Raw genomic sequence first — 15293 nt, 5'->3', positions numbered from 1 at the left:
AGCATCATTGCTGTATCCCCATTGCCTGTGCCACAACCAAGAGCTTTCTGGATGGGTGCTGAAGAGGATGCAGTTATAGGACCTTATACTTAAAATATTTATTTTTATTTATTTTGAGATTTGTAAAGCGCTCAAATACCCATAGGTGTCTCAGCGCTGCGGACTGCGGTAAATACTGGGCGGCGTGCACTATTGATTAAACAACCAGGTTGTGGAAATTTTTCTGAAAGTAAGCAAAGACTGACAAAATCTGATCTGTAACGGAAGTGAGTTTCAGAGTCTGGTCGTGGTGACAATGAATCTCTTGTCAGCCCATGTTTCTGTTTTATCACGGGGAACCTTCAGCAAAAATGCAGTGGCTGAGCGTAAAGCCCTATTAGGAGTGTAGGTTGCTAGCTCCTTTGTTCGAAATTGGGGTCCAGCGTTCCGGGTGGCATTGAAGGCGATACACAAGGCCTTAAATTTGATGCGATTCTGCACCGAAAGCCAATGATACTTTCTAGTAACATGAGAGATGGACTTAAACTTGGGCGTTCTGGACAGTAGTCTGGCTGCTGTGTTTTGGACTGATTGTAGCTTTTGGATGACCTTCTGTGCATTTACAAACAGCCCATTACAGTAGTCTATGGAGGATAAGACTAACATACTGACAGAGTCTTTCCGGTATTTCCTTTATCATTCATAGTTTAAACAGTGAGGCCGAGACTACTGAATTGACGTGCGATGAAAAAGTCAGTCTGTCATCGAATAGGACACCCAGATTCCTGACCTTGGTAACTGGGGTCGGAGGGGGGGCCTAAAGTCTGAGGCCACCAGGACTGTGACCAGCCGGGGGATAGCTTTGCAATTATCATGACCTCTGTTTTGTCAGCGGTCAATTTAAGGCAATTGCTGGCCATCCAGCTACTGATGGCAGCAGGCCTTTTTGGAACTCGGCTGCTACTTTGTCACCATTGTTATTTATTGCCAGAACCAGTTGTGTATCATCGGCATAAGATGTAAGGCCCATCCCGTGTGCTTTAATGATTCTAGCTAAGTCCGACACATAGATGTTAAAGAGTGTCGGACTAAGCGATGAACCTTGAGGTACCCCACACGGGAGGGCCAGTTGTGCCAAATGAAACATGCCCAAATTTACTGCTTGGGTGCGTGAGGTTAGAAAGGATGACAGCAAGTCTTGTGCCTGGAGTTGGACGCCCAGTTTAGTGACAGGGTCGATCAGGATGTTGTGATAGACCGTGTCAAAGGCGGCTGAGAATTCCAAAAGGATGAGAACCGCCATTCCACCCTGGTCCAAGATGATTCTAATATCTTCAGACGCCTTTATAAGTGCGGTTTCTGTTCCATGCCCTCTGCGAAACCCAAACTGAGTGTCGTTAGAAGGTGATGATCATCAATAAATTGAGAGTTGAGTGTTCATTAAATTATTTGATAGGAGTGGACAGATGCCCCCTGATCCGCAACGGGTATAAGTACAGCCGGCGGACAGGGGTCATTAGCTAATCCCGATTTGATTGCGGACATCAGGTTAAGAATCTGATCTGGAGTTGTATTGTCAAATTGTGTTAACGTATGTTCAGCTATATGCTCTGTGGGGGATAAATTCGCCACAATTGTCTGAGTGGAAATTTGGAGTAGATGTTATTTACTTTTTCGAATAAGTGTTCAGCTTAGGAGTTGCATAGTGACTGAGAGGGAACAAGAGGAACAGCAGTGGAGGTGGAGCTGGATATTTCGGAGACTACTCGGAATAGCTGTTTATAGGAATTTTTTTGCTGTCTCAATCTGTGCGATGTAGTAGTTACTTTTTTCCTGAATAATTAAGAGTTTGTATTTAGCAAGAGCCTCTTTATAAAGGAGTTTTTCCTGACTAAAGTACTCTTTACGCCATTCTCTTTCCCTGTTTCTACATATTTTCTTTTGGTCTCTGAGTGTTTCTGAGAACCATGGGGCCGACGGGGATAACCGGTTTTTAGAGTGGGTTTTTTCCAGCACCAACCTATTAAATGCATTATGCAACCAATTTTCATAAGTTGCTGATGCTAAATTAGGTTCTGAAGGGATTAAAGGTTGGGTTGAAGAAAGTTGTTCTGTAAAGAGAAGGTTGTCAATGCTTTTCCAAGCCCTATATTTGGCAGGTACTTTGTAAGTGTTTTCAGGGAAGGCTTTTTACTGATCATAAAATATAAAATAAGACTGCAGCCTTTTGAAAACAACAAAAATGTTCAATAAGATTTACAATATTTTCCACTAGACAGAAACGTCTCATGTTTATCTTTATTCACACTTAAGATGCCTCATTCTTAGACTCCTCTTTGGAGCCGTATTTTGGGGAGTTGTCAGACCTTGCTCAGCCATTTGTTACAGACAACAATTTAAGCAGGGCAGATACAATTAGTACTAATATATTATATACATTAGGATAAGGTCAATCTTATCATGTTAGACTACCACCATACATGCTAATAGACCCGACTCAGGCGGGAGAATCCCAATGTTTAAGCAAAAAATGGCTTTATTTCTGCTGTCTCCCACCTAAATTTGCCTCTGCTACAATATTAGCCAATGGGGAAACCGCTGTATGTACTACTTAAGTATCTACACCTCTTCTGCCAAGTAATTTATCCACACCAAGAAGTCAAAAGAACCATACCATAACTGTTTGTTCTTACCTCGGAGCCCGAGCAACCTTGTCCGATGCCCGGTGGAGCTGTCCTATGCAGCTATAGATGAGTTTTGGCTCTGGTTCACCCCCTCGGCCGACACCTACCCAGCTGGACATTTGACATTGTTTTCCTAATCCCCCTGTTGTGTTTCCTTCCCTCAGACGCATCTCATGTTTTGTTTTCTCCTAGGTCTTTATTTGAAGCCTGCAATTGATGTAACTATGTAACCTGTAACGCTCGGATCCTCATGTAAAGCGCTCGGAGACCTCCGGATCAAGCCAGTAAAATAAAATAAATAAAATACTCAAAAGGAGAGACCTAAATAAGAGCAATACAAGAACCTTGTATATATGGACACAAATTCAAGTTATAGAACATTAAGGATCTAATTAGGATGTTGGTCCTTTCCAACCGACATCCTTGATTTGAATTCGACTGCCATATTACGATGGTCAGAATTCAAACTGGCCGGTCATTCCAGCTGGCTTCCGATAGGCTCAAGGAGCCCATCGGACAGTTGGAAACCGAACATAATCCCTTTCGGACGGTGTTTCTGCCACCGGGATTATGATGTCAGTTTCCGACAGGCTTTCTATGGTAGGATTTCCGACATGGAAAGCCTGAAGGAAAGCGACTCTGGGGGACCCTAGCACGGCCCCCCTCTCTCCATGGCCTCCGTTTGGAAGCCGAGGGGCCACCAATGGTGCTCCGCTGTAAATACCTGCATCGTGCGGTAGGCTCCATGAGGTACCTGCCACACGGTGCAGGGATTTGCAGTGATCCCCATTGAGAGCTTGTGCTGCGGCCGGTTTCCGAGTGCCGCACAGGCTCCCATATGGAAATGTGCAGTTGCATTGTAACTGCGGTTTCGGACTGCCAACCAGAGGTTGGTCGGTCTCAAAACCGCAGGGACATCGGTCGTAGAAAACTCCAACCAACATCTCAATCAGCCCAGGAATGTTTTCATCATAATATGTCTCATCAGAAATGAACATTTATACTACTGATGTAGCATACTTCATTGAATCAGTTTTCATAACAGGATTGTGGATATAAAAGTATAAATGTGATCTATTTCAAGTACACATATAGTAACACATACCTTTAATTTCACACACAGCCATCTTAATGCTGCCCTTGCTCCCCTTGCAAACATCCTCTTGCGAGTCATAGTAGGATAAAATTCCATTTTCCAAAACAAACCAGCGCGGCTGCCAACCTAAATCAAAACAAATAGACATGTTGAAAATTGTCCCTCAGAATAGCAGTTTTTTACCAGCATCTCTATCTCCTCTTTCTAGCTATTCAAAGAGAACCTATAGGAACCCACCTCTTCTACTAATGCGTAATACATTTTATGTATTTTCCCTGAAAAATGCAAAGCGGAGGACACCAGTCTGTGAGAGACATGGTAAACCGTCAACTTGAACTAAATAAACAAGAAAAAACAACACAAAAAACACTGTAGCATGGTGGAGAAAGGCTGCCATGCGAATGTAACGTACAGCATGTGTTTATTGTCAACATTTATATAAATATCATTATACAAACAACAGTAATATATGCATTTAAGCCTGGTCTGGAGGCTTAGTAGACTAAGGTGCGCACTGTAGGTGCCTGTGTCTGACCACATACTCACAGGTTCAAACCCCGGCGGGTACACTCGGCCTTTAATCCTTCGGAGGTGGATAAAATGAGTACCGTTAAGTTGGGTAACAATAAACATCTGTTATTCAAAGCCAAGATACCCCTTCTGGGTGAACGTTTGCTTTACAAATGCAAATTATGTTTATGTCTGTTATGCATTACACTGAATGTGGCTCAATGTGAAATGGGCAAACAAATGTACTATTTTTACAGGCAATATAAATTATATATATAGATAGATTTATGTGCCACTAACATAGTAAAAGGCACAGTGCACAGTAGGATGACTAAATCCGAAATGCACATTAAAACTTTTCAGTAGTAAGAGGGTAACATCTATGAGCGGTAAGGTTTAGTGAAATCAGGCGCCACGACTGAACAGAAAGATCAGTAAAGCGGAGTTTGAATATATCGGCCTGAGGGTACAGCCAGCACTGGCAATAAATCAAGGTTTGTTTAAAAGATTTACGGCAAGCAGTGCCTTGGATGCATGTGAATGGAAGCATGGTTCTGAATGGTAGTGGTGTAAACAGAGATGCATGGCCGTCACTCGGTGGGGTTTGGAGAAAGGGTGCTTTTCATCAAAGTGGTAAGCTGCCAGTCGAAGGTAAGAACAGAATTGTAAGTCGTGTGTGGGCTGAGGGTAATTGACTGTGAATGAAAACAGGTCCATCGTGTGTGTTTTTAGGTCGAAGCCTCCATTGCAGGGCATGGCCCTGCTGGAGGCAAAGACCTATTGTGAACAGGAGAATTTCAGTACTGCTTGAAACCACGCCCCGTTTTTCCATTGGCAGGCCTCTCGAAACGGAGGCCTGCCATTGGAAAAAGCTCCTGTTCAGCAGATTTGTCTGCTCTGGATCCCACCTCTCGAGGACTCCATGACCTGCCTTACGGTAGCACGACAATATTTTCAGAAATATTGCCTTGGCAACCATGAGGCAGGGCAGGGAGTCCTGGAGGGGCGGGATTCAGTATTCTGTTCCCGCCCGTTTTTTTTTGTTTGTTTTGTTTGTGCCGTCATTCATGTGAGTTCCTGGGCGGTGGAGGAGGTAGGGGAGAGGCGGTGCTGATTATGTTTGTTGCTGGATGCCTTTTTTTTAAAAATGCAGATGATCCTTTCACGGCCGTGCAGCTTTACTGCTGCGCGGCCAATGCTCGTTTTATTTCTTATCCGTCTCGCCCCTCCACGTGTGGTGTTTTTTTTTATTTCTCTCTCCCCGCCCCTCTCCGAGATCGCTGTTTATTTATTTATAATTAAGTGATACTGCAGAGACTGCAACCCTGTTTTCCAGCTCCAAAGTCGGCAGCTTTCGGGAATTTCGTTTTCTGCGTAGATTGCTTAACTGCATCGCTGCGGCGCGAATTCCCCGCCCATGCTGACTCCGCCTTGCGCGGGCGGAGTCATGACGGAACGGTTCCGCCATCCGCACAGCTCAACCGACGTGCATAACGGAACCGTTCCATCAACAGCATCGAAGGGGTTAAGAGCATTAGAACGAAAGCATCCCACCGTGCGATCCTAAAACACCATGTCTTTAGCCGAAACAAGTAAAGCATTTCCATTGTACACTGAATATACAAGGAGTAAAACATGCATGTAAAACATTTGGCTGTGCTCGAAAGCAGGAGTACCTCTAGTCCTGAAAGCATTAGCATTTATAGAAAGCAAACACTGAAAACAAACAGCTGTGCTTATCAGCAGCAGATCCTCACATTTATGGCAATGTTAACATGGTACAATGGTCGACTGATATCACACCACATTCAATAATGGGAGCAGCCGAGTGCGGATGAATCCAACCCATAAAAGCTTGTCCCCTATTAATATTAATGGAAAATGTTTGAAAAAAATTAAACCTACAGACATGCTCTCGTATAATCAGGAATCGTGAAGAAAACTGTATCTCATAGCGTATATTCTCCATAAAGCGCTTTGACGCCTTAGTGGTGCTAATAAGCGCTATATAATTGCAATACAAGACATGGCCACCCTCTTAATGCCTTGAGGTGCAGGGCTACTTCGCCACACACCTACGAGTGCGCAGCTCACCCCATCGGCTGAGGTGCGCGAGAGACTTGGGACCCGCTGGGCAAAATGAACTGCCACGCAGGTCTGCGGTCTTGCGGAACTTCCGTTTAGCTTCAGTACTGGCTGTAGATATTGCACTTGCAAGTATGAGGTGGACGGGTTGCTGCCTTCCACCTACTCTGTGGGAGTGAAAGCTATGTCTAGGCTCTTCCTTAAGGGTTTCCCAAAGTGTATGATAATAGCAAGGTTCTCATTCTATGCTGCAACGCCTCCTTTGCAGACCTAAGAAGGGGACGGACTCCTACAAGCAGAGGTGAACTCGGGCCAGGTGCTGGTACAGAAAACCCTTCACATGCTTTGTATGCAGGACCATGGGGCTGAAACCGGCGCTCCGGGACTTCCACTGTCCTTTCTCTTGTCCTGTAGTAGTGAAGAGCCTTAACATTTTGCAACCTCTCACTCGTCTTCGATGTAAAAGTTTATCCCTCCAATTTCAGATTCGTTTTTATTGAACACATGGCACTAAAAAGACGATGAACCAGAAAGACTTCTATTTTCTAATATATTTAATATCAGATATTTAAGAACCCAGTAAATGGGTTCATTTGGAAATCTCGTATAAATGCACTACTCATTTGGTAATTGGATGGTTAATGCACCTGTGGGTAGGCACTGGTGACATTGTTAACCACGCAAAATTTTAAACAAGAATTAGGCCTTTCCTATACCAATGGACTCAACGCCCTTAAGGGTTTGTTCAATCAAAAGGGATAGTCCTAGTTGTCGAGTGACCTGGATCCGGTGGGATCCCTAACCCTAACTTTCATATTAATTTTGTTGCCCCCCCTTTCGCCCCCATGCGTCACGTAGGTCGCTCACTGCACCCTCCGCAGCCTTCCGTAAATTCATTCACAGGTCTGATGTCAATTCTTAACTGCGTCTTCCTAACAATTGCCATTTCGTGATCTTTGGACCTTCCTGTCTTACAGAAACCTGGTGTGACTTTGAATCTTAGTCTGTGTCTTCCAAAGCACTCCTGCACACCCTCGCTTTGCTCTTTTGAGGCCTGCTGCAGATCCCTCTCTTCAACCTCCAAGGGCCTGCTGTAAGTTCTTCAATGGACCCCATCAGAGGTCTACTGAAAGCCCCTGGTAGCTCTCTCGGGCCTGATGCGAAATCTCAAAATGCACATTCTAGAGGCCTGCGGAAAATCCATCGATGTACCCCCCAGAGGCCTACATTAAATCCCTCACTTGTCTCTCTAAAGGCTTGCTGTAGGCCCCAACCTAGACCTCTAGAGGTCTGTATTCGTTCCTCACTGGACCCTCAAAAGGCCCGCAGTAAGTCTATTAATGCATGGTCCTGATACTGCTCTAAATTCCTCGCATATCCATTTAGATGTAAGATCCACAAAGTACACTGCAGAGGGTACCCAGGACATGAGGTGACAGAGAGACAAACATAGAATAATAGCGAGACAAGCAAAGAACAAGTTATAAACAGGAATGTTAGATATTCAAAAAGATGGTGCCATCTTTGTAGCTGAGGATTTGAGAAGACTAAATACAAAAGATGAGACTAGATAAAATGTTTTTTAGGTTATGTGAGTTTCCTTTCAAATTGCAGGGTGTAGTGGCTTGCTGGATATGTTGTGTATCATTCCATGTACTGGGAGCTCTTCCAGAGTATGATTGCTTTAGGATGGGAAGACGTTTTGTCAATCGGAGGGCGTCCAGCATTAATTTGTCCTCAGTGTGAGTATCTACATGGAGCCACACCAGAAATTCGTTGTTTCACCCTGCACATTGGTGGGATCCTGTCACGTGTTATCTTAAATGTATATATGTAGAGCAAATGTACACCATAAGATTTCATGGCGCTACTAACCAAAGAAAATATCAAGAGCAAACATGATATTACAGTGTAGGTTATAGGTTGGCTTCACTGCCTCCCAATATATTAATCATATAGAGGAGTCCAAAGCTTGTTTTGACATTGCATGAACGTTATTTGTCCGTTTTAGAAAGACATTGTTTGTATTCCTTCATCTAGATGCTCCTAATGTGTACAATTTGCCTCACAACCAGGCAACTAGAAAATACACATACTTCAATGTTAACCTGCCCACGAAAAATGGTACAAATGTGCCAGTTTCACAATCTACCTTTTTTTATTATCTTTTAGTGGAATGTTTACAGTTTCTAACACGATTAGCTTATAATATGACCTGAACATTTGTCATTGCGTGAGAGGAGGGGTGGAGCCTGGGATATGTGGGTGTTTATGCTAAGCTGATCTTTAGATACCTTCGCCTGATGCAACGTCCTTCTTTTGCCTTGGTGACTGCATTCCTTATAAGGTCTCAAAGGCCACTGCATTGCAAACCTGAACACATGGGTAAAATACATTTTCATTTACAATGCCAATAGCTCTAGCATTGAATATGCTATTGTAAAAGCATGGTGTTTGGAGGCTGTTTTTTTTTCTTACATGAAGAAAATGGAAACTTTTGGTATTTCAGAGGGCCTATTGTTATGTTTTTGGGGGAAATATAATTCCTCAACTCTCCTTACAGCCCGATTTATTACTGGATTGGTACAAGAATCGGGAGAGGAAGGGTAACAAACATTTAATTCATGGTTCTAAGTTAAGACATTTTTATACATTATATTGGAGGATAAATGTTTTTACTTACTTGCTTCTAGTACTACTATTAGCAATTTAATTAGCAAACATGGGAAGGGGATGTGGCCTAACGGCTAGAGCAGTCGACCTCGAAGCTGGGGACCGGGTTTGAGTCTCGGCAGGGACGATCAACATCCTGTGATTCTGGGAAATCACCTAATCTCCCTGTGACTAACAAAAAAAAATGATTGTGTCCATCTGTAAAGCAACCGGTACACCTGTAAAGCGCTCGGATACCTTCGGGTCTAGTTCGTGCTATGTAAAACTCCCAAAAACAAAAATTAGTTTTCTGCTCCTACCTCTTTCTTTTAAAAAAAAAAAAAAGGGGGGGGCCTTAATTTGTCTCACGCTGCTATTCTCGTCATTCTCCTTCCTTATGCCTCATGCTGCTCTTCTCCTGACTCTCCATCCTTGTGCCTCGCGCTGCTTTTCCCCTCCTCACTCTCTGTCATTGTGCTTCATGATGCTCTTCTCCTCACTCTACTTACTTGTCCCTCTTGGTGCTCTTCTCCTAACTCTCCGTCCTTGTGCCTCACGCTGCTTTTCTCCTCACTCTCAGGTCCGGCATAAGCGTTGGTGGTGCTCGGTGTAACAATCACTTTTGGCGACGCCACGTCTAATGACACCTCCTTGGATTCTCTCACTGCCACCTACAAAAGTGCCCCTCATCTCTTCTATTATAATATATTGCTTAGCACAGCGTCCCCCTGAGGTCACAGCGCCCCCCTTCATGGATCAGCGCCTAAAGAAGGCCCTGCTCACTCTCCTTCCTTGTGCCTCATGCTGCTCTTCTCCTCACTCTCCGTCCTTGTGCCTCACGCTGCTCTTCTCCTCCTCTCTCTCCTCCTTGTACCTCACGCTCCTCTTCTCCAGACTTTCCTTCCTTGTGTCTCAAGCTGCTCTTCTCCTCACGTGGGCACCATGCTGCTCTCTTCACCCTCCTTCCTTATGTTTCATGCTGCTCCACAAATAAAAATTCCAATACAACCCACATAATTCCACTACATACGCATACATACACTCCATAACAAATGGGTAAAACACATTGCCATTTACAAAGCCAAAAGCACAAAATCAAACATATGCGAGACCTATTGCATTTCCAATGCTTGTTTTGTATACAGAGAAAGCACTCGGGACTGGACAACCGATTAAGTAGAGTAAAATGAGAAGAATGGCTTTTTGGCAGGTAACTAAGTTTCAAGTTATGGAAAGGTTCCCACGGGGCTAATGAGAGCATAGGGGCTTGGTGGTGTTTTGAAACCAGATTTTATGTTTTATAACATGTTTCAAGTTCTTGTGGAACGTGAGACAGTGCGCAGTCCCCCGTGGTGTATGCTGAATGAAGAGCTTGGAGGATTGTAATGTCACTCACCACCTTAGTGTTGGTGAAGATGGTTACACATCCCAGCATTGCATTTTAAATCAACTGTGAGAAAAATATTCAAGATGTTTTTCTGTTAGGGTTGAGTACTGTTCTTATTTACAGAGATTTACCTAGGATGAAGCGCAAGTGTTGCCAAAAGCATTGGGTACAGGCGTATGATTTCTGGGTACAGGCATGTGATTGCTGGATGTATGGCGCATATCTATCATATTATTTTAAGAACTACTGAACAAAATTATTTTGTAATGTGAAAATAAAAGTGCGATATAGTTTGATACTGTGAACAAACTTTGCAAAAGGAATAAACAATGAAATATTGAGTAACAATACAAATAATATATTGTAATGTTTATTTTACATTTTTCATCATAGGGAAAATGTCATTCTGCAATAGGAGCGCACTTTCACTCCCAACTAAAATATACAGGTTCACAATGTAATTAATGACTCAGCAACTTGGGCCCACAGAGTAACTCTACAGTCACAGTCCCAAAGCTTTATGCTGTAGGGGAAATTTATTCCCTAAGTCTATTGGCACACTATGGTGTTGCCAACATAAAGACAGAGCAAAATATGCAGCCCATACACACAATTGTGCAAACAGTTGTCCAATCTGGGATGCCCTACATAATTCCAAGAAGTCAGAGTGCCTTGTACAACACTGGTCCCTCACACGATTATCTTGGAGGTGATTTTAGAGTCATGATAGAGCCAGAAATGGACAGACGAAATGCAGCCGCCAGTCCCTCAATGGCTGCAGCGAAGGTGCTCCACCATATTATGGAAGAGAGTGCCTTATAGACCTGTGGCACCATCATCTTCTAATCAGAGGCTTGTGCGATGTCATCTAGACTTAACTGCTGGGTGTGTGTGTGATGTTAGCGGCTGAACTAAAGAAGTGGCATATATGGCAAGAATATTAACTGATCACTCCATGGAAATGCTTCACGTTAAACTTCACACGTCTGCTAGATCAATTTCATGCATGAATTGTTGGCGTGTCCCCTCCGAGGCACTGGTGAACTAAGGATACTATACTAGACCTCAAACAACATAGGCTAGGTAGAGAGTGTAGGAGCATTATGGGGGGATTTCAAAGTAGTCATCATAATGCTCTGGTAAAATGCTCTCATAACGTTATTGAATGCTGCAAGAAAATATGGATTACCTCTACGTCCCTCGTCCTCGACCCAGTCATCACACATGAGGTATTCCACACGACAGGAAACAAAACAGGAAACGCTTTTAGACTACACCTACCCTCCTGTCAGGTGCTATAACACACCTCACCACCACAAGCACATCCTGTTTTGTTTCCTGTCGGTGGATGCTGATGGGTGACGCTTGGGTGAGTGCCGGGCGCTTACCTGCTTAGTTTTGTCCTGTGGTTCCCTCCTTCGCTGGGCTCTGGGGGTGCTCATGGACCTTCGTGGGATTTGAGAGTCGGCTGCTGGGTTTCCTGGACTTTCCCTGGCTGCGGGAGACCTGGTTTGCGGGGCTTCTCAGGTCCCCCGGTTTTTCTTCGTGGATTCAACGCAGGTGTTTCGGCGTTTTGGAGTCCTGGGTCGTGGTTCTTCGCGCTGGTCTGGTGTGCTACGCTGCTGTCGGCTCTTTGCTCCGAGATACGGGGCGGGTCCGGCCGCATTGCTTCTCCTCTCATTTCCGCATGTTCAAGCACCGGGTTGGTCTCTGGGTGCTCGTTCCTCCTTCCCGATTGGTTGCTGTCGGTGTGACGTCATGGGGATTCCGTTGGATTCCCTTTCCGGCTGCATTCCTTTGCGGGCAGCTGATTGGAGGCTCGTAGTCGGCCCCTCTTTCCTCGTTCGTTTATCATGGGATTCGGCCGGTGGGTGTGTGCAATTCTTTCTTGACGGGATTATTTGGAGTTGCTTTGAGAGTGTCGGCTCTACGTCCCTGTACTGTGCTCTTGGCTGGTTGCCTGTGACTCTCTGTGCTATGGGGAAACACCACAGGAAGAGAAAGCATGTCTCTCCTGTTCGGTCTTCCTCTTCTTCCCCGGACAGTGAGGATTCTGCTCCATCTGCTAGGGGTGCCAGTTTGGATGACACGAAGCGCCTGATTTTGGAAACTTTATCTGATATCCGGGCTTCCAAGAAGGGAGCTGGGGGTCGCTCTGAAGCTGCTGCTGCCCTTTATTTGGATATTTCTTCCTCTGCTTCCTTAGATGAGTCTACCTTGGGTGCGGTGGGTCTCAAGGGCAAATTTGTTTACAAGGAGTTGTTGCCTGACCTTCTTTCCCACGTTCAGGAAAATATGAGTTTTCCTGATGACTCTGTCCCCAGCACCTCCATGGACTCTGTTCTGCCGCAGTTTAGGAAGCCTGTGTCTTCTTCTATGCCTATCCACCCTTTTGTTATGGATGTCCTCCTGAAGGAGTGGAAGGACCCTGATCATAGTGCGATGCCGAGGTTTATGTCTAAACTCTATCCTTTGCAGGATATGGAGGTTGCCTTGCCCGATTCCGTGCAGGTGGATTCTATTGTTGCTTCTCTGGTGGGCCGGCCTTCCATGGCAGATGATAATATCCTGAAGGATGGCGTTGATAAAACGATGGACTCTGCCCTGAAGAAATCCTATGCTGGCTCTCACTTGGCTCTTAGTTCTGAGGTTTATGGTGCCTATGTTGCGCAGTCTTTGCTGGCTGACTTTAAGACTTTGTTTTCTACGATGCAGGAGGGGGGCAGTTGTCCGGAGTTGCTGGACTCTATGGAACGTCAGACGGAGTTCCTTTCGGACATAGCCTTTGACTCGGTCAGGGCTTCCGCTAAGTCTTGTGGTTCCTCATTTGCTGCCCGTCGGAACTTGCTGCTCCGGGGTTGGAAGACTGATGCTGCACAGCGTTCTATGGCCTTAAGATTGCCGTTCTCTGGTACTCATCTCTTTGGGGACGCCCTGGAGGATAAGCTCCATAAGGTCTTTAAAGAAAGGAAGCATTCATTGTCGTTCCGTCATGCTCCTTCTCATAGGGGGCCTCCTTGTCGAATGCCATATCCTTTTCGCCAGCCTTCCAGATTTCAGCAGTCCTCGTTTAAGGGCCAGCGGGGTGCTGGTAGGTCCTTTCCGAGGAGATTCCAGAAGAAGCCCCCGCCGGATGGTGGATCTGGCGCTCCTCGTTCCAGACAACGCCGTTCCGGTGCCCGGTCTCGTTGGTAGTCATCCCGCTGTTGGAGGGAGACTGCGGCTGTTCCTCCCTGCTTGGCTGCTGACAACCTCCGACCAGTGGGTGCTGGATGTTGTTTCCAAGGGTTACCGGATAGAGTTCCTGTCTCCTCCCCATCCCTCCGGTGTTGTGGTGACCCCCTTGCCTACGAACCCGTCTCGTTGTCTGGCGTTGCTGGAGGGAGTTCAAGTCCTGCTTCCTGAGGCACCAACAAGTATGATAGGTCATCTAGGCGTGTACGTGCTGACACAAGCCGTCAAGGTGATGGAGGGACGGATGGACGGCTGACGTGATCCACAGACGTCGCCGTGGTGCTTCCTGGCGTGCCGAAGCTCCGCCCCCGAAGCTATGCGGAGCAAGCCGCTGCTGCCGCTCTGAATGGCGAAAACGCTGCTGGGGAATCGCACTGCATGGCGGCTGATTCGATGACCGCCGCTCAGCCTTTTTTCTTTAATTTCCCAGGTTGATTGAGTGGAGTAAGCGGCCTCAGGCAAATTCCATTTCCGGATATCACCGCAGATGCGGGGGGCCGGTACGGAGAACGGAACGGCTAGGCGGAGTCAGGACGGGGCGGAGGAAGGCGGTCGAATGGCGCTTTTGAGCTCTTGAGGTACCAAATGGGGAGATCGTTGGGCTGCCTGTCTGCCGCGTATTGACTTTTGGGTTCCTTACTTTGCTTACTTTGCTCTCATCGTCAGCAAACGGCAAGAAACGGGCAGCTGAGTCATGGACCTTTGAACTCTTTTGTCTTATGAGCACATTACATTCTGTTATATCCCTGTTATATCCTGTTATATCCCTGTTGGCTAGCTTGTCCGTTCTAACTCACCATACTCACCCGTACTCACCTGTACTCACCCGTACTCACCCGTACTCACCCGTACTCACCCGTACTCACCCGTACTCACCCGTACTCACCCGTACTCACCCGTACTCCTCCTCCACCTCTGGACTGTTTATTGTTTACTGCAGACCGTGAGCGTGTCCTACTGTGCATCCACTGCACTCTACTGCACCTGCTATAAGACTACTGCTCAATCTACACCTTCACCTTTGCCTTACCACTTGCTCTATCGGTTGTCCCACTCCTATGCTGTCCCGGTCCTGGCCTGTAAATACAGCATCAGGTTCGGGCATAGTACAGTGTTCCCCTAGAGTGGCTGGAGCGTTTGGATGTCAGTTGTCAGATGCTGGACTGACCCCCCCCCCCCCCCGCCGCCGCTTATGAGCCATCAACCCTTCAAAAACCTCTAAAGCAAATAAGCGACCGCCGAGTGGGGGGGGTCACAGTATCCCGAAGACTTCCCGGAGATCTCCTGAAGACCCTGAAGACTCCTCGGGGTATTAATAAGAGACTAGAATACATCTATAGTGCAGATGCAAGCTTCAGCAGCTTAGATAGTTTCAAGATAGGTTCCTAATATAAATAGAAGTAATTACACAGTTGATATCCAGCGGATATCCAGACATGTCTGCGAGAGCAAAGGGCAAACAGGCCAAGGTGGAACAGGCAAAAGAACTGCTGAAATCTGTCAGTAAAACCCCACCTGTGGTCAAAAGAAAAAACAGACGAAAGGTCCAGCAAGTGAGCGCGCTGAGACAAAAGGACGCAGAGATACAACCGGGAAAAAATAAATATAATGTTCTGAGAGAGCAGGATGAGGAGGATGGAGAGGTCAATGAAGATGATCGGGTGGA

The 15293-nt window shown here is 45.9% G+C and overlaps 1 protein-coding gene across 2 annotated transcripts in view; it reads right to left on the bottom strand.

Annotated features, from left to right (window-relative positions):
- The window catches only part of PLEKHA3 (pleckstrin homology domain containing A3), a 233909-nt gene that overhangs the window by 203856 nt on the left and 14760 nt on the right, over window positions 1-15293 (bottom strand). For both annotated transcript variants that reach the window (XM_086956203.1, XM_086956204.1), the window contains exon 2: window positions 3769-3885. In XM_086956203.1, the coding sequence (XP_086812329.1) occupies window positions 3769-3885 (117 nt within the window). The remainder of the gene's footprint in view (window positions 1-3768; window positions 3886-15293) is intronic.

The sequence above is a fragment of the Lissotriton vulgaris genome, chromosome 2_1, assembly GCF_964263255.1.
Source record: "Lissotriton vulgaris chromosome 2_1, aLisVul1.2, whole genome shotgun sequence".
NCBI lineage: Eukaryota > Metazoa > Chordata > Amphibia > Caudata > Salamandridae > Lissotriton > Lissotriton vulgaris.
This window is presented reverse-complemented; position numbering and strand designations above follow the sequence as displayed.